At 42.3% G+C, this 20,545-nt stretch overlaps 1 protein-coding gene across 2 annotated transcripts in view; it reads left to right on the top strand.

Annotated features, from left to right (window-relative positions):
- The first annotated feature begins 3,067 nt into the window (after positions 1-3,067).
- The window catches only part of snx29 (sorting nexin 29), a 141,712-nt gene continuing 124,234 nt past the window's right edge, over positions 3,068-20,545 (top strand). For both annotated transcript variants that reach the window (XM_082543241.1, XM_082543240.1), the window contains exons 1-11: positions 3,068-3,477; positions 4,498-4,562; positions 7,223-7,275; positions 8,773-8,897; positions 9,566-9,746; positions 9,853-9,923; positions 11,549-11,806; positions 13,310-13,706; positions 15,291-15,403; positions 15,774-15,873; positions 16,016-16,098. In XM_082543241.1, the coding sequence (XP_082399367.1) occupies positions 3,471-3,477; positions 4,498-4,562; positions 7,223-7,275; positions 8,773-8,897; positions 9,566-9,746; positions 9,853-9,923; positions 11,549-11,806; positions 13,310-13,706; positions 15,291-15,403; positions 15,774-15,873; positions 16,016-16,098 (1,453 nt within the window). In that variant the 5' untranslated portion in view covers positions 3,068-3,470. The remainder of the gene's footprint in view (positions 3,478-4,497; positions 4,563-7,222; positions 7,276-8,772; positions 8,898-9,565; positions 9,747-9,852; positions 9,924-11,548; positions 11,807-13,309; positions 13,707-15,290; positions 15,404-15,773; positions 15,874-16,015; positions 16,099-20,545) is intronic.

The following is a 20,545-nucleotide window of genomic DNA, read 5'->3' as shown; positions in this document are numbered from 1 at the left end:
GAGCATGAAGTTCAGCTTTGATCTCTTTAGAAGTCTTTCTGGGCTCTTTTGTTACCATTCGGATTATCCGTCTCTTTGATCTGTCATCAATTTTCCTCCTGCAGATCTTAAATTTCTGAATGACATGTGCAACTGTAGTCACAGGAACATCTAGCTGCTTGGATGATTTATGATTTTGATTTTATGATTTTCTTTCTAATCACCTGAGACAACTCTTTCCTTTGCTTCCTCTGGTCCATGTTAAGTGTGGTACACACCATGTCACCAAACAACACAGTGACTATCTGGAGTCCTATATATAGGCCCACTGACTGATTACAAGATTTTAGACACCTGTGATGCTGATTACTGGACACATTATTTTCATTCTTTTCTAGGGGTACCATCATTTGTGTCCAGGCCTGTTTCATGCATTTATTTTTTTAAATAATTCAGTTGACGCATGGTTGAAAAGCAATGTCTGACTTTTACTGGTTAAGATTTATAGAATTTTTATTTATTATTACTTTAGTCAGATTAAAGTTATTTCTGTGACCATTGTGAGTTTTTCTTTCATTTACCGAAGGGTACCAACAATTTTGTAAACGTCTGCAGATGCTTACATTAAACATACCCAAAGTTTGAAAAAGGTTGCTGAGCATACGGACAAGTTATCACTATGAGCAAAAGAAAAGGTGCTCTGAATGCTCGATATCAGGTGTGTTTCTTTCTTTTCTTTCTACTACTGGCTAAAAACATCTTTAATATGGTCATTTGAGTAATGGCTGTGAGGACAAACCTGCTGTTTAGAACTTTTTTTTATTTGGACGAGCCAATCAGAAGAAAGAAGACTTAAAGCTAAAACAGCTTCTTTTAGAGGATGGTGTGAAAAGCTGCACTAAGGCTCAGTATAAGACAAAGAAGATGTTTTTTTCTTTTAACTGTGAAAAAAAAATACTGAGTTGGACATGAGCGTAGGTTTCCAGTAACTTTTTACATTGCCAATATCTTATTTTGTAAGCGATTCTACTTGAGTTTTGTTAGCTCGAAGATCTACTTCAGACATGACTGAAGATTTACCTCTTCTTGGATAAAAAACAAAGCCCAGAGTAAATGACTGGGCTGGAGAGCTGTTAAATGCCACCAACACCTCCTCCTTTATCCAAAAAACCTACAGCGATCACCTCCCAGTGTTTCGACTCCCAGTTATCTTTTGGTCCAGGACCAGCTGTGAGCTCATAAACTCTGTTCAAAGTATGAATTTCAGGGTGCTAAACTCTGAACCACCCATGTTAAATCAAATAATAATAATAATACTGATATCATGTTAATCATACACAAGTAGTAATACCATAAATTAGTATGTTGGTGCTCGTTTTGCCACGTTATTGTCCCAGACTCTCTGTCCACCTGCCTAAACACATACCCTGATTTGCTATAAAACATATAATAGGCACAGTCAAAGATAAATGCAGTTATGGAGTCTTCTGAGTCATAGAACCATGAAAGTCTATCATTGTGAACCTTTGTTGCAGGCTGAATGTCAAACATGCAAGAGTAGTTTTTTTATGACAGCTGAAGTTGATCATTACATCAGGTCCTTCAGACTTTTTAGCTGTGCATACATAAAATCTGTAAATTCTTTCACATGACTCGTGTTCACAAGACTGCATACAGCATTTGCTCCACCTGACACTGCATGGCCTGCAATAAGTGGCTATGTGGAATTTTCATCTCTCCCCAGTGCTGTCCTCAGGTAAGTCTCATATTCAATCATCAGTTTTGCTTGATACTTTTTAGATGCCAGTTTACATAGCAGTTTAACTGTTTATTCATTCTACAAACACCTGGGTATTTACAGTATGTGCTTAGTTGATGTCAGCTGATACAAATGCAGCAGTTTAAACTAGAAACAAGGTTACTGTTAACCTTGCAAAGTAGAGCACCACAGGATGTGGTGATCGAATGTACTTTATTAAAGTGCATTATTAATGTACTCTTACTTTATTCAAGTATTTCTATGTTTTCGTGTTTTCTCCTACTGCTGTTAGTACACTCAAAAAAATCTGTTGTTGGATGAACACAATTTAATCATGGCACCCTTTTTGCACACAATTTAACCAAGTACAATAAACCATTTTCTTTTGCTTATACCCCACTGCATTACGGGTATAGATATTGTTCTTTGGACTCCATACCACTTATTTTAAAGCTTTAGTTGGTTATTCTTGTCGTAAGAGATCTATTTTACAGTCATGTGAAAAAGAAAGTTTTATGTGCGCCCAATGATTCGATAACTTGTAGAACCAGTTTTATCAGCGATTACATGAAGCAACTGTTTTCTGTATTGCTTTATGAGGCTGTCACACTGGAGGAGTTTTCATTAATGCACGGCACTCTTAAGGTGGCACCACAGCATTTCAGGGGTGCTGAGGTCTGGACTGAAATAACTGGGTCATTGGAGCACATTCATTATTTAGTTTTCCAGCCGTTCTGTTGTAGATTTGCTGCTGTGTTTGAGATCATTGCTTTCTTGCACGAACTGATTTTGGCTGAGCTTTAGCTTGAAAACTACCCTCTGAAAACTTTTCTTTTTTCATGTGACCTTATGATCCTGCGGTGGACTAGTTTCTGCAGGCACCTTGTTGGCCAACAGCACCTGAAGCAGCCATTGTTAACACGGACCCCACCCAAACCTGAACTTGCTTCTGCTGCATGTTAACATCCTGTTAAAAGGGAGTTTTTCCTTCCCACTGTCGCCAGGTGCTTGCTCATAGGGGATACATACGACTGTTGGGATTTTCTCTGTATTATTATGGGGTCTTTACCCTACAACCATTGTTGTGATTTGGGGCTATATAATTAAAACTGAATTGAATTAGGGACATCTCTGGGGGAAAACCAGCTTGTGCACCCTTGTGGCAGGGCTGGTGTAAAACGTTTTCTACACTTTTGATTTCAGATAAAATATTTAATGCTTTTTACGTCTGTTTCAAACGCTAGAGTTATATTACAAAAGACTACAACTCCCACTTCCGCTTAGCCGTCATATGACGACTGTGTGTTTTGTCATGTGACCCTGGCGCTGCTATGTCAGTCCTCCGTTTCCCTTTTTCGCAGTGTCGCAGGCAGCAAACCGAAAACAGTCCGTTTCTGTCCGAAACGGCCCAACACACCTTAGACCCGTCCTGTAGCTGGTTAGAAAACACACTCCGGTTCGTGCTTGTCGCACTTTACCCGTGTATTTGGCTGTGTGCAACTCCTACATGTCAGAGTGGTAGACTCACAGCTCTGCAGCTTACCGGCAGGCCTCGCTGTTCACCGACTAAGCATCAGTCCTCACGCCGCCCTTGGGTGGGTCCGGCTCGGCCAAAGAGACAGCATGGTCCCGGTGCATCGCTAGCCTCTTGTGATTAAAGGCGACATCAAGGGATGAATGGTATCAGTGGGGAAGTGTTTAGCTTGGATGCTACTGGAGTCTGTTTATAAGGATGAACGGTAAGATTTGCTGTTTCACTGCTTTCTGTTTCTTACCCATAAAATCACAACATGTCAAATCACGCCTGCAGGAGATTGCTCAGAAACTTGGCGAGACTTTCTAAGTTTCATTTGGGGGCCTTTTAGTTGGTTTCCATAATGTCTGATATTGTTCGACACATGGCTTTCCCCCCTTTTTGCTAGCTTTGTTGAAACGATAGATCGAGGTCAAGAATGCTCCAGGAAAACGAAGCAGTTCCGCACAATGTAAGTGGGGTTTCTCAGGAATGAAAGTGTTAAAACGGTCTTATTTTTGCAAATGTTTCCAGTGTGTAAACAACTGGAAACCCCATAATGCTTAGGCCAACTGTGACTGGAAGCTGGAAAGCACCTAATAGTTTTTATATGAGGGAAGTATGCTTGAAGTCTCTGGAAAGCCTTGAAGCTTATGGTAAGAGGTGTGTGTTTAACAAGCTCCTGGCCTAAATTCACAGGTAAACAAGCTGGTGGATGAAAGTAACTTAAGTCCCTTTGCAAACTCACAGGTGCTCCAGAGGAAACACATGACCGGGGAGCTGCTCCAGTGGGTTGGCAGCTCTTCGATGACTTAAAACCTTTGAGACAAGGAGCATCATCATTGCCATTGTGAATATGCTGTCTGGGCTGCAGGGTTAATGATTACTAATGTTGATTCGTCTGCTCTTTTTTTCTGGATAATTCACTCAGCCCATAAAATGTTAATATAAAACATTGTTCCACAGTGCTTCTAGAGGTTAAAGAATCCTCACAGTACCCTGTAATATTAACGTCCATAGGCGCTTCCTGTCGCAGTTGGAGCTCAGCAGTCCTTAAACGCAGAACTTCGCAGTCAGTTTTGATTATTTATGTTGATTCCGAGCAGCCATTACTTGCCACACAACTTCATTTCCTTCTTCATTGTCATGAATAATGAATGGAGTAACGATAAATGATGGGAAATTTAATCTGTGGCAACGTCATTTTCCTCATTCCTCTTGTTTTTGTTTGTGTTACCCTCCGCAGGCACCCAGCAGACTGATACAAAGAGGCAGAACCTCCTGGAGAGGCTGCTGGATGCTGTGAAGCAGGTGAGCTACCGGTTATCTGGACGTTCTTTATGCTGGAGACGACAACTTATCATCAGTGCTGCAGTCCACATAGACTGAGCGAGGTTTAATAATTTTAAGCCTCTGCTTTTATGGTCAGGAAATCAGCTCACATTAAATGTGTGACTAGTTGTGAGTGATCTTTTCTTTGGAACAGGCTTTTTTTAAATTCCCGGTCAACATTTTTGTGGTGACTGAATTTGTTACAGTTCCTTCTATCTCCCTTTCTATAAACACAATGGAGGAAGTAAAACCGAGTTCTGTTGACGGCCTCTGTAACCCAATATTCTGTAGAACAAAGTTAAAAACATGGGTAGAGTCCTACCTAAAAGAACACAATGACCATGAATACAAACCCCATTCCAAAAAAGCTGCGGTTGTTTGTAAAATATGAATAAAGACAGAGTCAAACCTAGGATGCTTAATTGAAAGTAGTTGAAAAACATGAAAAAATATATACCGTAATTCCCGGACTACAGAGCGCACCTGATAAAAAGCTGCATGCTCTAATTTTAGAAAGAAAATCAATTTTGTACTTGTACAGGCCGCACCCGATTTTAAGCTGTATGCGTTTCACTTGTAATATGAGATATTTACACAGAAATATTACACGTGAGGCTTTTTAATGTTTAATTTAATCCGTAAGGTAACATAAACGTTATGCTAACATACAAAAATACATACTGCAAATGCTTTTTTTCCTCGAACAGCGCTACCTTTAAGTATACATACGTATCAGTAACACACAAATTACGTTGCTTATGGTTTTTTTACGGAACAGTGCACAAACAACATTACAACATCTCTTAACAACCGGTAAAAATATATACCGAATATATACTACTTATCAATTTTATTGGTCTACTGTTACCAGGCAAAATGTTTTTGGCTGCATGAAAAAAAAAATGCATTAGCTGCACGTCAGTATAAGCCGCAGTGTTCACAGTGTGGGGAAAAAGTAGTGGCTTATGACCCGAAAACTACGGTACACGTTAGGGCTGTGCGATATGACCAAAATCTCATATCCCGATATAGGAATTTTATCGTCCTGATAACGATATAAATCACAAAAATGTAACATTTTCTGTAAATTCTGCAGCTCGTCTTGCAGGAAGTGTTTCCAGCTGCGCATCATGTAGCTGGAGTCGAGTGTTTTAACAGATGCATGAAACGATACATTTTTAGACATAAGTTGTAAAGGCCGCTGTTTTCTTTGTGAGTATTTATTACACAGGGTGCTGCAGGGAAAAGCCTGTTCTAACGTTTGAGTCTAAGGTTTATTTTTTAGCACCTGGCGGCTCTTTTTTAATTCTCATCCATAAATAAGCTGCTCTTTCACATGATTCCGTTTATTTTGAAAAGTCTCAACAGGATCTTGAGCTTTATTGTGAAAGGTTTATGTGGAACATAAACAAGCGGACACCGATGTTACCATCCTTGTTGCTAACGACAACGCATAAAAACAGGCGCTTGTCCGTCTGTAGTGTGGTTATATTAAATATAAGAGAAAGAGAGAACTTTAAGAAGTTAATATAGCCGCTACAGTGACCATCAAAACGATGAAAAAATATTGCCGTAAACAGTTTATTTTGCAACACCAGGAAACAAACGATAGTGTAAAATGAAACGATAGGTGTTTTTATATCGTCATCCAATATATATCGTTATATCGAACAGCCCTAGTACACGTTTTGTATTAAATGCCAGGAATCAGTTTCAAAAAGCTGGCACAGGACCAATAAAAGACTGAAAAACTCTCACAAATGTGCTCTATTTTTGTTCTGTTTTTACTCTAGTGTGACTAAAATGATCGGTGTCTTTCATAAGTGAAGATGTAGGAAGCTTCTCCACCCTGTTCATAGTTATTCCTTATTTTATTTGGTGCCACATATGGTGCCGTCCGGGCGAGGTCTTTGCCAGAGAAGGCCGTACCTGTTTGACTGACAGTGCCAGATCACGTCCTCCCTGTCTCATAACAGCAGGGCTGCACAGTGTGGTTGCATTTAAAACATGTCCGTTTAGCAGCTGAAGTCCCACAGTAAGCAAATATATGGAAATGAAATATACTGTTTCACTGTCTACACAGCAGCTGCTGCTCTCAATTCCGAAATGGGTGCGGAGTGTTTTTCGATTTTTATCTATACCTTACAGAGTGTTTCAACTCATTTTGACACGGGATACTTTTTAACGTCCGAGGAGAAAAAAACCCCTTAACTCTTATTCTACTGGATCGGGTTTGGCTTGATGCTTTGAGGGAAGATGAAACTGCATGTACGGTATCGGAGCTGGGCTGGACTCTGACACTGTGTCAAATGTAAATATCAAAACTGAGACCAGTGCTGCCAGTCAGACAAGCTTCCTTCTCAGGTTTGCAGCACCAGCCAAGCCCCTACAGTTAATTCTTGAAGGTCAGATCAGAAACACAGTTTGACCTTTAAATCATTTTCTGTAATTCCTTTATTTTGTCTGTAACCTTGTAACCACAGGCCAGGAGATGTAGCACAGATACCCTCTGTAGTGTCCGTAGAGGACTAAAGGAGGACCCGATCTGCAATTTAAGGCTTTGAAAAGTGCTGTTAGACTTTTTTAACTTAGCAGACATACATGAAGGAAAAAAAAGCAATTTCCTCATATCTTCCCAGTGCCAAATCCGCTTTGGAGGAAGAAAGGAGATCGCCACAGACTCAGACAGCAGGTAAGAGGAGCTGCCTGTTACCCAGAAATTCTTTTGCTTTATCACGATGGTTATTTATCATTCTAAAAGGTGCTTTGTTTTACGTGTGGAGCTCCAGGTCATAGATGATGTAGTGCTTTAGGCTCCAGTATGTGCTCGCGCTACCTCCAGCTTTTTCAGTGCAGCGATCTGGCTGTACGCCCAGCTTTGAGGGTTACTTTCTAAACAGCAAAATCATTTTTTTAGATGGAAAATAATTGTTGTTTTTTGTTGTTGTTGTTGTTTTCGGTCTGAGAGCTTTAGCAGACTTTCCATCATATCCGAGCAGTGAGAATGTTCTCCTTTGTGATGTTAATGGTGGCTATGTAAGAAAAATGATGTACCAACTTTGTTTCATTAGAGCTTCACGCTGAGAGAGAATACTATTGATTCATGTTCTGTGCTGCTCAGATCTCATTTTCAGCTCTGAGTACTGGTTTTTAAGATTCAATATTATGTCCGCCTTGTAGATGAAGAGCATTTATAAAAGACTGGTTAGTGGCACTAATGCACCTGTTTTTAAAACTGCGTGCTAGTAGTAGGATGAATGACCTGTCTCCTCTCTAGGTCAGAGGATGCTGTAGCCACGACTTCCAAAAGGAATTTGTTTTTACTGTATGGTCCACAGTATAGTTTTCCACCTCTCCTCAGTTCATCTTAAAGTTGGCGACCAGTACCGTGATGCATGGTATACCCAGCAGAAAAGGACCCCCCTCCCCGTCATCACATCATAATAGTAGAGCTGGAAAAAGTGTGTGGCAGTGACCAGCTGGTTGCAGCACAAACGGCGCTTTAAATGTAAAACTGTGATGTTACCGTGCCCCTGCTCGGCAGATGGCCTCCACAATCCAGCGAGAGGGCCTCTGCTTACAGAGAACTTTGCCTCTGGCAGAACTAACAAAACAGAAAAACACATAGTCGGAGTACATTCAGTATAGGTGCGTAGCGCAAACATGGGACACAAGGGAATGTCGCTTTCTCTCATTCTCGGACACTAAAGCTCAGAAAGTTCAGGAGCTAAAAGGGCGGAGAGTTGAAGCTGCAGAGATAACCTCAGGTAAAGCTGCCACATTAGGGTCTTGGAGAGCTCAGTAGAAAAGGGATACACAAACAGAGCCTGGAGGTCATCCAGAGAAGGCGTGTGAGAGCTACTGCAGTCTTGTATGAGAGAAATCTTATATCTATAGTAGATTTATGAGATTCAAATGTGAGGCCAAATCCCATAAAGTGAAGCTGGGTTTAACCTCAGGCCTTTCAGACTATCTGCATTAGGAGAATCATTTGATATGTGATGCACTCAGTTAATTGAACATTAACATTAACATGGATTAGTTGTAGTTTCATCTGAATGTACAGCCAAAGCAACATTTCCAGTGCAGCATAAAAAGCACAGCAGGGTGAACTGGGCTGTTCTGACTATTAGGCGACACCCCCACCCGCTTGTCTTCATGTTATCCTAACCTGTCTTTGTCTCTGCAGGGTGATTTGTCTGTGCGCACAGTTTGAAGCGGTGCTGCAGCACGGTCTGAGGAAGAGCAGAGGTCTGGCCCTCACAGCTGCCGCTCTCAAACAGGCCGCAGGCTTCAGCAGCAAGACTGAAACAGGTACGCCAGGTTCCCGTACGGCTGTGAAATTGTGGGTTTAGACTTGAAAAGTGGAGCAGAAACTTCACTTTAGCCCTCTGTGACCTTGGATAAGCAGACTTGCGGAAGGTATCCTTAAAAACTACAACCACACAGCTTATTCTGTGGAATATTAAGACAGTGTTGCTATTGAGGACAAATGCGTGACTTCTGTCATGTATATCTATTACCATATGCAATGCTTTTCTGTATTTCACAGGCAGTTAGAAGACAGGATTGTGCCTGAACCTGAGGATTTAGAGCTTACTAATGAAGCTAGGGCCTCTGACAATGCTAGAAATACAATAATAGCCAGAGTTTCAATTTTCTCTGAGGTCACATGGTGATTGTATGCAAACCAGCAGCATAACGCTCATCCCTATTAATTACCACACCTCAGAAAACACAACATTAAAACAGACCTAGTTTGAGTTCTGAGGAGAGAACAAAGGATGGAGACAGTCGGGATGGAGCTGTGTGAGTGGTGCGTGAAGGGTCCCCTCTTCTGTTAATGAGAGGGGGGATGTGCTGAGAGAGTCTTTTGCAGCTTCTTTTCTGCCCTTTTGAACTCTTACTTAACTCCAGAGCAGTTGTTTTTCACAATGGAGGTGGAGCTTATTCTTCCTCTTTCCTTTTGTCCCGCTCGCTAGAGTTGACTTTCTGGTTCTACGTGAAGGAGCACCTGAACCGCCACGAGCTCCAGCGGTTTTACTCCCTGCGCCAGATCTCCTCAGAGCTCGGCCGAGGTCGTGCCTGGCTGCGCTGCGCCCTCAATGAGCACTCGCTGGAGCGCTACCTGCACACGTTGCTGGCTGACCGCCCCCGTCTCGGGTTAGTGACAAGCCCCCTCGTCAGTTATGCTCCGCACACATTTTCTCAGCTAGGTGGGATTTTTTCTTTCTTTTTCGCTTGTTTATAGATCTTTTGTGTTTTCTAGATCTTACTATGAAGACTGGGCTTTTGTGCTTGATGAAGAGAGAGCTAGTATGCTTCCCACCATGGCTGCAGGTGAGCTTGTGTTTTGGCATTAAATTATTGGTGGAGAGTATAGGGTTCAAACTTTAATACAGACTTTCAGCACTGTGCAAAAGTCTCGAGTCACCCAGGAAGTTCTTGTAATCGGATTTTTGATCAGCCATACGTCATCATTTCACAAGCATCTGATTGGTAACAGCTTCATTTTTCAGCATGAACATGATTTCAAACACACCTCCAGTACATATAAAGCATACCCGGATAGAAAAACGCATAACAGGACACTATCAGCCATGGATTGGCCTCCCCAGAGCCCGGGCCTAAACATCTCTTGACAGAGAACAGAACAAAAAGCAGCCAACATCCAAAGAAGAGCTTTGAATGTCCTTTAAGAAGCCTGGAGAACTATTCCAGAAGACCAATAAGCTGTACTGTTCTGCTCAGTATTAGTTTGCTCCATTTAACAATAAAGGTGATCATACCAAGTTTTCATTTTCATGCTCATGATAATTGTAAAAATTATTTTTTCAAGCAAAATATAAAGAAATGAGGAGTGGTGCAAGACTTTTGCACAGTGCTTTATGAGTTGGTTATAAGTTAAGCTTAAGTAACATAAGTGGAAGCAACTCAAACTGTTAAAGCTGGATGTAGCCACTCTGACATCAGACAGTAGCCTCTTTACTGCCACCTGAATATTAGCATTTTGGCTAAAGCTATTTAGTTGCAGACAGAAGGCTCTAGGTAGCTTGAATGCATCCACAGACTGTATGCCTGCATAGCCCAAACACATCTGCATACATTTCACCACAGCTTAAAACAAAGCACCAACTTGTTGGATGGCCTGTTGGTGTAATTAGCCACACAGCAGGGCATATTATGTCTGATAAACAAGGTTAAAAAGGTCAGCTCAGCGACTCAGATAATGCCTAACAGGCAGCCAGGGAGCTACGGATGTCCATGTCAGTTCCCATCCGGCATTCAGATTGTTGGAGACTCATAAAATAAAACTCCACTCTAGGACGTGCAGTTTGCTGCATTTCCACACTGGTTTCGTTTTTCAGCTTCTTCTGTGGCCCCTCTCATACACCTAAGCCCGAGGTTTAAAATTCCCTTTTAAAATATGGTCCTTTTGCTGGGCTATATTTGTTGCCCCATTATTAGAATTTACACACTGGAAGATTTAAATTCAGCCAACTTATGGCTGCATTTTTAGTCTTTAAATGTTGTGTTCTCGTGTGTTACTAACCACACTCAGTCTCTCTGAAATGACTTCACACAAACGGAGCCGCTGTAAAACACAGGAAACTGACTGACTTTGCACTTTACTTGTTAAGCATGAGTGGGTTTTTGCTGACAGTTTAAGCTCCAACCCCATTTATGTTAATGGGCGCACTGGTGCTGTTGAACTATTGATGAGCACAACTCGGATGAAAACAAACCATAAAATTATTTAGAATGTAAACCACTGATCTTGTGCCAGAGCATTTCTCCTCTCTTCTTCTTCTTCTTCTTCTTCTTCTTCTTTTTTACATCTCGGGCAGATTTGGTGTGTGCACCCAGAAATACTTAGCAAGCACAAAGAAAGTTCAAAAGCTTCATGTGTTCTAGTGGAACTAAAGTACATTTCACTTCCTTCTCTCTCCATCTGCTGTGCTCAGGTTTGAACTCCATTCTGTTTGCCATCAACATTGACAACAGCGACCTGAACGGCGCCGTAACACGCGGAGGGTCCTCAGTGTCGCACCTCCTCAAGGAGTCCACGCAGGGCATCGGCAGCCTGTGGAAAGAGTCCACTCAGGGGGTTAGCAGCCTGCTGCGAGAGATCGGCACAGCCACAGCTGTGGTGCCTGGCTTCACCCCTAAAGTGGATGGGGCCTCCGACCCGCTCCCTGTGGTGCCACGCAGCACCTCTGCTGGTAGGGCAACAGCAGTGTTTGACTTGCTCTTATATGCAAGAAACTGGTGATTTTTGTTTTAGTTTTGCACTTGATTGATCCAAACACTTTCTGTTTATTTGCTTTGTTTTAGTATTGCAGTATATGTGTTTTTGTAAGTGTCACAAAACCAGCAAAAAGCAACATATGGCTCAGTTTGTGCTTCCATAATGGATGCTTAAACAAGGATGCAGCTCGAGGCATCTGCAGCAGAGAAGAATCCCACCGTGAAGTCTGACCTCATTTAGAAGTCTGCCCCAGTCTGTCCCGTCGGGGGGAAACTCACACCATTTTCTCTCCATATGTTCTCCTCAACGGGACTAAAGCGCCTTTAGACTTTTAACTGTGCGCTGCTGAAACTTTCTGCTGAAATGAATGTAAATGAAATTCTAAGCTGCTGCGCCGGCTCCTCTGAGTGGGAAAGCCTATTCAGATTATTCACCGCTAGAAGACTTGCTAATGCACAGCCAGCCTCTTTGGCTCTGAGAGGAAGGAGACAGACTTTCTTTTATCGTCATTCATCTGTTCCTCACAAAAGCCTTCAAAATGACGATAATTGCTTAACAGTCATCATGAGTCTAGCATATCAGCTACTTTCCAAACGAGGAGGAAAAACCAAAGCCAGTGTTGGTCTCAAGTATGAAGACACGGCGCCAGGAAATTCATCACTTTTGTCAGCAGAGGCAGAATCGGCAGATAATACACATAATTGTTTTTTTTTTCCTCATTATGCACAGTTGAGGATGGATAGAAGTGCACATGTTCTGTAATTTGCAAACAGGACTGCTCCCAATTCTGTTGCCAGTCCTCTCCCTCTCTCCTCTCAGTCCAATTTTTGAGTTTTGCATTGCACAAATACCAGTTAAAAGCACTTAAACTAAACTGTAAACAGTTCTTTCACCTTACACTTAAATCATGAATGCAAAATCTGCAAAAGCAGCTGGTAATCGCAGTGTGCTACGTTGATAACATAGACTGTATATAAAAGATAGATGCGCTCTGGTTGCAAAGAGATTATATAGAGGTCTATGAGAAAACAAGCCGACTTCTCGTTCAGTCTATGACATCGGTAAACATTTTTCGTCTCGGTCAAGTGTTTCAACCATTATTGAATAGGTGATGACCTTAAATTTTTCATGCAGTCTTCGACCTCTGGCCAAAATACTCAGTTTGAGGCATCAAATGGGACTTCACTGATCAGTGAGCGGCATCACAGTAGCTACAGCTTGTAATCCATAGATATTTTAGTGCTGATTTTTTAGCTTTTACTGCTTTCTCTATAGAAGATGAATAAAATGACTGTTATGTGTCCTGTGTCTCAGTTATTACACATGATAAAAATGTCAGTATGCAGGTTATCTAAGTCTAAGTTAGCGTTTTAATCTTTTAAGCATTACAGCTGTTTGTAAGATGAAAGTATAAACCTTAAAAATATATAAGTTTTTGTTCACTCCTTTGTAAAAAGAAATATATTTTTCCACCCAGACTCAGGGCTGAGGAAGGAGCGGCGGAAGAAAAAGAAGATCACCAACATCATTTCCTTTGATGATGATCTGGATGGAGGAGCTGAGGATGAGGAGGACGGGGAAGACGACTCCCAGAAGATTGGCGGGATGAGGAAAAGTCACACCGCTCCTGCTCAGAGCAGTGTGGAGGAAGGGATTGACCCTTTGGAGCCGGTCTTCTCGGAGTCGCTTGCCCAGAATGGCATGTCTGAGCCGGGCATAGTCAATTGGGTGGGGTCCCCGCATCCCTGCCGCACACCTCCCATAACGGCGCCTCCGCTGCCTGACACCAAGAGTGTAGACAACGAGGAGGAAGAGGAGGAGATATATAAGCCTAGAGCACAAACCCAAGAGGAAGAGAGGATACCGAGTGATCAGTAAGTGAAAAGAACCGAAGTAGACTAGTAGTAGTTGTACTTTAGACTCTGGTGCTCACAGCAGAAAAAATATATTTGAGAAATTCAGCAAAAAGCAGCATGTGAGCAGTTTGAATGCAGGAGATTTCTTCTTTCTGCGTGCAGCTCGCTAACATTACATTTGAGCTGAAGGACTGTTGACTGTCACACTGTCATGAGCATAAGCCTTTCGTCACAGCTAGATGCATCGCTGCTCCTGCACGGTGATCCGGCTGCGGGTTGTTTAGTTTTGGTAGAAAATAAAAATAGTTCGGGTCATGATCATGACTTCTGGAAAGAGAGATCGGTGCCCTTTTTCTGTAATTGTTTTCTACAAAACTTGCCATCTACAGACCAGAAGAAAATTACTTCAGTTAGATTGCATTTTTATACTTTTAGCACTCAATTTTAAATGTATGTATAAAATGTATGCATGTATAATACCACAAAAAGATATAGAATTTATTTATACCAAAGGTTTTCAAACTGTGAGCCGCGCCTTCCCAGGGTGGCGGAGACGTACATGAACAGCAGAAAGTTCTAATTTGTAGTTTTCAAATAGATACACATTCCCCAGCCACTTTATTAGGCACACCTTGCTGGTCCTGAGCTGGATCCCTTTTTCAACTTGAACTGTCTTCAATCTTCATGGCAGAGATTCAGCAAGGTGCTGGAAACATTCCTCAGAGATTTTGGTCCATATTGACTTGACAACATCACACTGTCGGCTGCACATGTGGAGTACACTGAGCTCACTGTCATGTTCAGCTAATGGGTTTGAGATGATTTGAGGTGGTGCGTTATCCTGCTTGAGTTGAGCATCAGAAGATGGTGCACTGTGGTCGAACAGAGATGGACATGGTCAGAAACAATACTCGGGTAGAGAGTTATTAAATTAAATTATACCACCACCATCATCACTCTGAACCCTTGATACCCCATGGTTTTATGTCAAATTCTGACTCGCACATGCAAACATTGAGCAGTTAATCGAGACTCAACAGACCAGGCAACTTTTCCAGTCTCATATTGTCCAGTTTTGGCAAGCCTGTGTTAATTGTAGCCTCAGTTTCCTGTTTTTAACTGACAGTAGTGGCAGCTGGTGCAGTTATTGCTGCTTTTGTAGTCCATCTGTAGGCTGGACAGAGTGGTTACTGTTGTAGAGAAATGCCACTGGATGATTATTTCCTCTTTTTTGGACCGTTCTCTTTAGATTCTAGAGGTGGTTGTGTGGGAAAGTCCCAGCAGATCAGCAGTCTCTGAGTTAGTCAAACCATCATTTGGCACCAACAACCCTGCCACATTCAAAGTCACTTAAATTATCTTCTGCCCCAGAAAAAGCTTGGTTTAATTTCAACCTCTCATTTTGGCCATGTCTGTATGCTTACATGCACTTGGTTTATGCTGTGTGATTGGCTGATTATCATTATTATGCTGTGTTAACAGGTGTGTCTGTTACAGGTGTGTCAGACTTTGAACACACCACAATAAACTGACCTGTAGGTCAATTTATTCACTGATTCCTCAAGCAGCAAACTGACCAAGAGTGAAATTGTGCTGTTTTAGGGTGGTGGTGGGCAGCCTGTCCAGCGTGTCCACGTGGAGCCCTCTACAAGTCATGGCTGGACACAGCAGCGCAGACATCCTCATTCCTGTGAACCCTGCCGATCCTCAGTCAGGTACTGCAGCAGCGGTTAGTGGCTCACGTCACAGTGGAAATGCACAATTCACACAAATAGCCAAAGATTGATTGTAGTTCTGTGGGAACTCATGAAATTTCTTGTCCCAAAATGATATCACGAGGATCAATCAGGAGTACACAATTTCATGCAATCTAGGCAAACATAACATTCACACATCAGTGCCTCTGGCAGTCTTTGATGGGGGACCTGAAAGGCCATAAAGGGAAATGGTCCTTATTTCTCTTGCAGTAGGCATGCTGTGTTTTTACTGCTGATCAGAGCGGCTTTCCGTGAAGGATTTATTTCATCGAATGAAACGCAGGGACTTTCTCTTTTGGCTTCCAGCTTTACTTTCACTTTGTTTCAGTGAGCTCCGTGGAAGACACGGCCGCATTTCCTGTTCAGTGTGAGTCGGCAGGATCAGTGGGAAACTGCGAGAGCAGCAGCAGATCTCAGCTCACGTTCAAGTAAGCTGTCGTTTCAGGCAGAAGTGCTGTGAAACATTCTTCACTTCCAGGCCTCCTCAATGTGACGTTGTGCTGCAGCTTAATGTGCAAAATAAAATAAGAAGCAATTCCAAGATGTGATTCCTCTTTCGAATTCTTTCAGTATGGAGTCCAGTCCAACAACGCAGCCTGCTCCGCTCTCCAGCGCGCTGTCAACATCTGCTTTGCCCGAGTCCATGACAGTGGGTGAGTGTGCTTTCTTTATCCGTCTGTCTGTCTCTTACTATTTCTCGCCTCCCCTCTCTTCTTAATGTTCCCAAAACTGTTCAGTGATATGAATCATTGCGGCGTTTGACGCATGGTATTCACGACAGCTGAGCAGCATATTTTATTCAGTCACTCTGACAAGAAAGGTTCAAACATGCCCACGAACAAGATGGATTTGATCTCTTTTGGTGCGGAGCTGTGGGTTGGTTGCCAAACAAAAACATGTTGTTACTCGCGCATTTATTCGTGACCCTCAATTAGTTTCTTGGGAGTACGAGTAAAAAACGCCTTAAGAGGAACAGAAGAGTTAATTACAAATTGCTAAGAAGCACCTGCTGGATACACAACAAAATACTCATTTAGCTAGCAAAACTTCAGATAAAGAAAAATGTTTTCAATTAATATTTTTATTTTCTTGCATGCATGATTGTAGAATTTGTAAAATTGTGCACTGATGCATGCAAGAAAAACAACATGCATGAGACTCTCTTCAGCCCAAAAGGTGATATGTGCATTACACACACACACACACACACACACTTTGTCTAACCTCAAAACATACATTTAAACTTGCTTTTATCAGCAAAATGTGTGTGTGAGAAATTTGAGTTTGCGCAGCTGAATAACGAGTGGCCCAAAACGCCACAAACCTCTCCTAAATTGAATGAAACATACAAACGCCTTACATTAGATTTGACTGCAGGAAACTCACTTGTCAAATTATCTGTTCCTCAAGAGGCTTCACCCAGAAGATGATCAGATTTCAAGCTGTAGGCCCAGAAGTTTGTGACCGTAATGAATCCTTTGAAAGTCCTGACATGTCTTTCTTGGGAAATTTCTCCACAGCTGTGGAACCCGGAGCAAATGAAATTGAACTTCCTGATTAGTGTTTTCAAACCTTGTTGTCATTTCTCTTGGCGGATAAACTGATCTAATTGCAGTGAGTTAAGCCCTTCGTCCAGAGACTGTTCATTGTGTTTTGATTATGTCAAATCATCCACCAGGTGGCGCTGTTGTTCCAGTGTTCTGACATGTTACTGTATGTACTCTATGGAGTCGCTGTTTGCTTGGGAGCATGGCAAAAATCAGATTGTGAGAATGCCTGTAGTTCACATCAAATTTCTGATCTGTAAGAAAACAAAAAACAAAAACACAGAAAACTAAAATGAAATCACATGATGGACATTTTGGTGTGTGCGACCAGCTCACTGAACACACAGACTTTTTTTCCTCTTGCCTGGAGTCTGCTTGGTGTTCTGCTCAGTGCCCCGGAGCTAATCAGAGCTTAGACCCTTAGACACCCAGACGGATGCTGTTTGAGATTTTGGGATTTAGTGTGTGTGTGAGAGAGAGAGAAAGACGGAGAAAGCCAGAGGAGGGAAGGTGAGGGGGAACTGCTCTTAAGCACCGGGACTGAGTGGTCGTCTAGTCTATTAGTCCTCAGTAAGAGGAGGCCAGAGGGTCAAAGAGAGAGAAGGGGAGAGAGCTGCTGATCTGAAATTTCTCTCATAGAGGCAAAGAGCAGAGAGGATGGTTTTCATGGTTACACAAGGCCTTTAAAAGATGTAGAATAGCAGATTTCAATAGCTTCTTCTTCCTTCAAAGACAAATCCTGCCTGAAACTCTAACGTCACATTTAGGTATCAGACCTTAAAGAGCAAAAGAGCTTCTCTCCAGACTGAGTCACATCACACAAGGAGGAAACCAGTGGACAGAGGCAGAGATACCGTTTTTGACTTGATTCAGTTTTTATATTTTCAGTAAAAGATCAGAGCTTCTTCTCAGCTGAAAAACTCCTATTCACTTTGCTCTCCCTGGCTCTGTTGCTTTTGCACCTAAGCCAAAACAACAGTTCCCCCTGAGATTTGTGCAGAATCGTCTGAAAGGAGAAGGAAAAATACGCAGAACATGTCTGATTAAACCTTGATTTTATAGCGTTTCACTCTGGGTTTTGCCTTTAGGTAAAATCCACTTTGTATTGATCTAAACTGCAGGTTAAACTTTCCATAGAGACGTGCCACCATTTCATACGTGGAATTGAGTGGACTTGTCAACAAGAGTAACGGTGAGCCTGTGAAAACACCAGAGTGATGCATGCAAAATACTAAATTACTCGAACTGATTAGGTTTAGATTGTGTTATACATTTGTACTATGTTATTAGAGCACACTGAAGGGCAGTAAAAACAGCCCATGATGTTGTTTGCCTGTTTAGTGAGTACATTTTTGATAAATTCAGAAGGTGCTGGATTTATTTAAAGGCGTGCTGGAGAACCTGAAGGAAAAACTGTGTTAGGAGAAAAAAGAAGGATGAGGGGTGCAGTGTGAGCTCGGCCTCAGTGATTTCCTTCTGGGTCTGACAGCTCATGAGGCCAAGCGGTCCACTGATTGGAGAGTATGGAGTTTGTAATTCACAAGACTCCCTTATTACAAGGCGTAGCTCTCGCCTAATGCATCTGTTATTGGAACGATTGAGCCGGGGCGTGCACGTGCTGGCGGAAGTGCACGCTGTCTTGTTTTCCTGGAAAGATGGCTCTTCCACGCAGAGCCTGAGCACAGAGGTGCGTGCGTCTGTCTTGCTGCACACAGACTTGTGCTGTAATTTGTTCACGTCCTCTTGTGCGGACAGAGGGGCGTCTGGCTCTACTGAAGTCCCTAATGGCTCGTCCGTGGCAGCCGCTGTGAACGCGTGGTTGGACTAAAGGTCACGTTTATTTCTGGCCTGCTGATGTGGAGAATGGAGCTGTGGAGATAATCGAGTTTTTCCCCTTTCTCCTCACTGTTGTGCTTGTCATCGCTTTTCTTCTTCGCCTTTCCTTTTTCCTCGTCCTCCTCCAAACAGGCACTTATCCCGGGGTTAGATGAGAGACCTGCTCATGTCTGTGGCTATATCGACACCCTACATTAGCCATGAAAACAAAGCTAAGGTCTTTGCATGTGTGTAATTCAGGACATGCAAAATGCAGGATGGATTAGCTCTGTGTCTCACGGTTAATATTTATGGAAGTCCTGGTAACAGCCTAGTTAGGCACTTTGAAACCTCAACGCTCACCTCCGAGCGTAACTATGGAGATGAGTCACCGTGCAACTGCGCAGCTTGGCCCAAATCTGTCCTCAACATCAGGATGGAGATTAACATCACCCGGCAGCAGACTGCTGGCAGACTTTGGCTGCGACTGATACAGTTCCACTGACTGACGCTTTAAGCTGGAAGAAAAAGACCCGGAGACCTTTAAACTGAAGTTGCTGCCACACATATGACACAAATGTCACCGTTATATTTATTAGGGATTAATCTGTCGGTTATTTTTTCTGTGAATTGATTTTCCGGTCTATGAAATGTCAGAAATTGGAAGAAAAAAAACTGTTTTCCTCAGAGCTATTTGATTTGTCTTTTTTGATGTAACTCCATAGACATATATAATTCATAAGGTCAAGAATTTTTCACTGCTTCAGCTTGCTCTCTTTTTTTGTTTTAGCCAAACTTTAGAGCGACAGTATCCAAAATTTCGAGTGGTCCTGCCCAGTTTCAGATATTTTGCTGTGCACTCAAACTCTGATTTTCAGTGATTCGTTTCAATCTTTTCTTGAGTTGTTCCCGAGTTTTAGTCGCACAGTTTTGCTCCTGGCACTTGACAGCCACCATTCTGTTATTATTGCCTTCCTGCCACTATGAAGATATAAACAATCTAAATTTGATCCCATGGATTTGTGTTAATACACTGCTCGAAAACAAATACATAAATAATGGAACACTTAAATCGCACATCTTGATGAACTAAATATTGAAGCTTAAAATCTTTACTGATTTTAACAGTCAGTCAAAGCGAAACCACCAACAGTGTGAGGGCTGGATGAAGTCATCAGGTGATCCTGTGGCTAAGTAGACCGTATGCCTGTACGCACTCATCATAACATCTGGGCACACTCCTGTGGATGTTGTCCCGGGGGATCCCCTCCCAGACATGGATCCGAGCATCAGTGAGCTCTTGGACAGACTGTGGTGCTATGTATGGCTTTGGATGCATGACACATAATATCCCAGAGGTTCCTAGTTGGATGCATTGTGGGGTATGTTAGGTCCAGTCAGTGGCATCGATGGCCGAGCACTTTCCTACACCAGGGAACCCGAGGCCTGCTGCATTTTCAGGTCTGAGGATTTCTTGGTAACAGCAGTCAGGCTACTGTTGGCTAATAAAGGTCTGTATTACTGATCAACACAGTCGGAGAGAAGTTCAGAAGGTAGAAAACCTAGTATAACCTTGGTACTGTAATCCCTTATTCCCTTGTGAGAATCGAGTACAAAAGAGGGAATGCCTGCTCAGTAAAATAAAAGCAAATTATGTTCAGATGATTGTAATTATTAGATATTTGTGAGGTAATTGTGTTTTTGTTTACTAGCACGGCAGAGCAGAGTTTACATGAAC

Source organism: Aulonocara stuartgranti (assembly GCF_965226115.1).
Source record: "Aulonocara stuartgranti genome assembly, chromosome: 8".
In the NCBI taxonomy this organism is placed as follows: domain Eukaryota; kingdom Metazoa; phylum Chordata; class Actinopteri; order Cichliformes; family Cichlidae; genus Aulonocara; species Aulonocara stuartgranti.
Note: the sequence above shows the minus strand (reverse complement) of the source record. Positions and strands in the feature narration are given on the sequence as shown.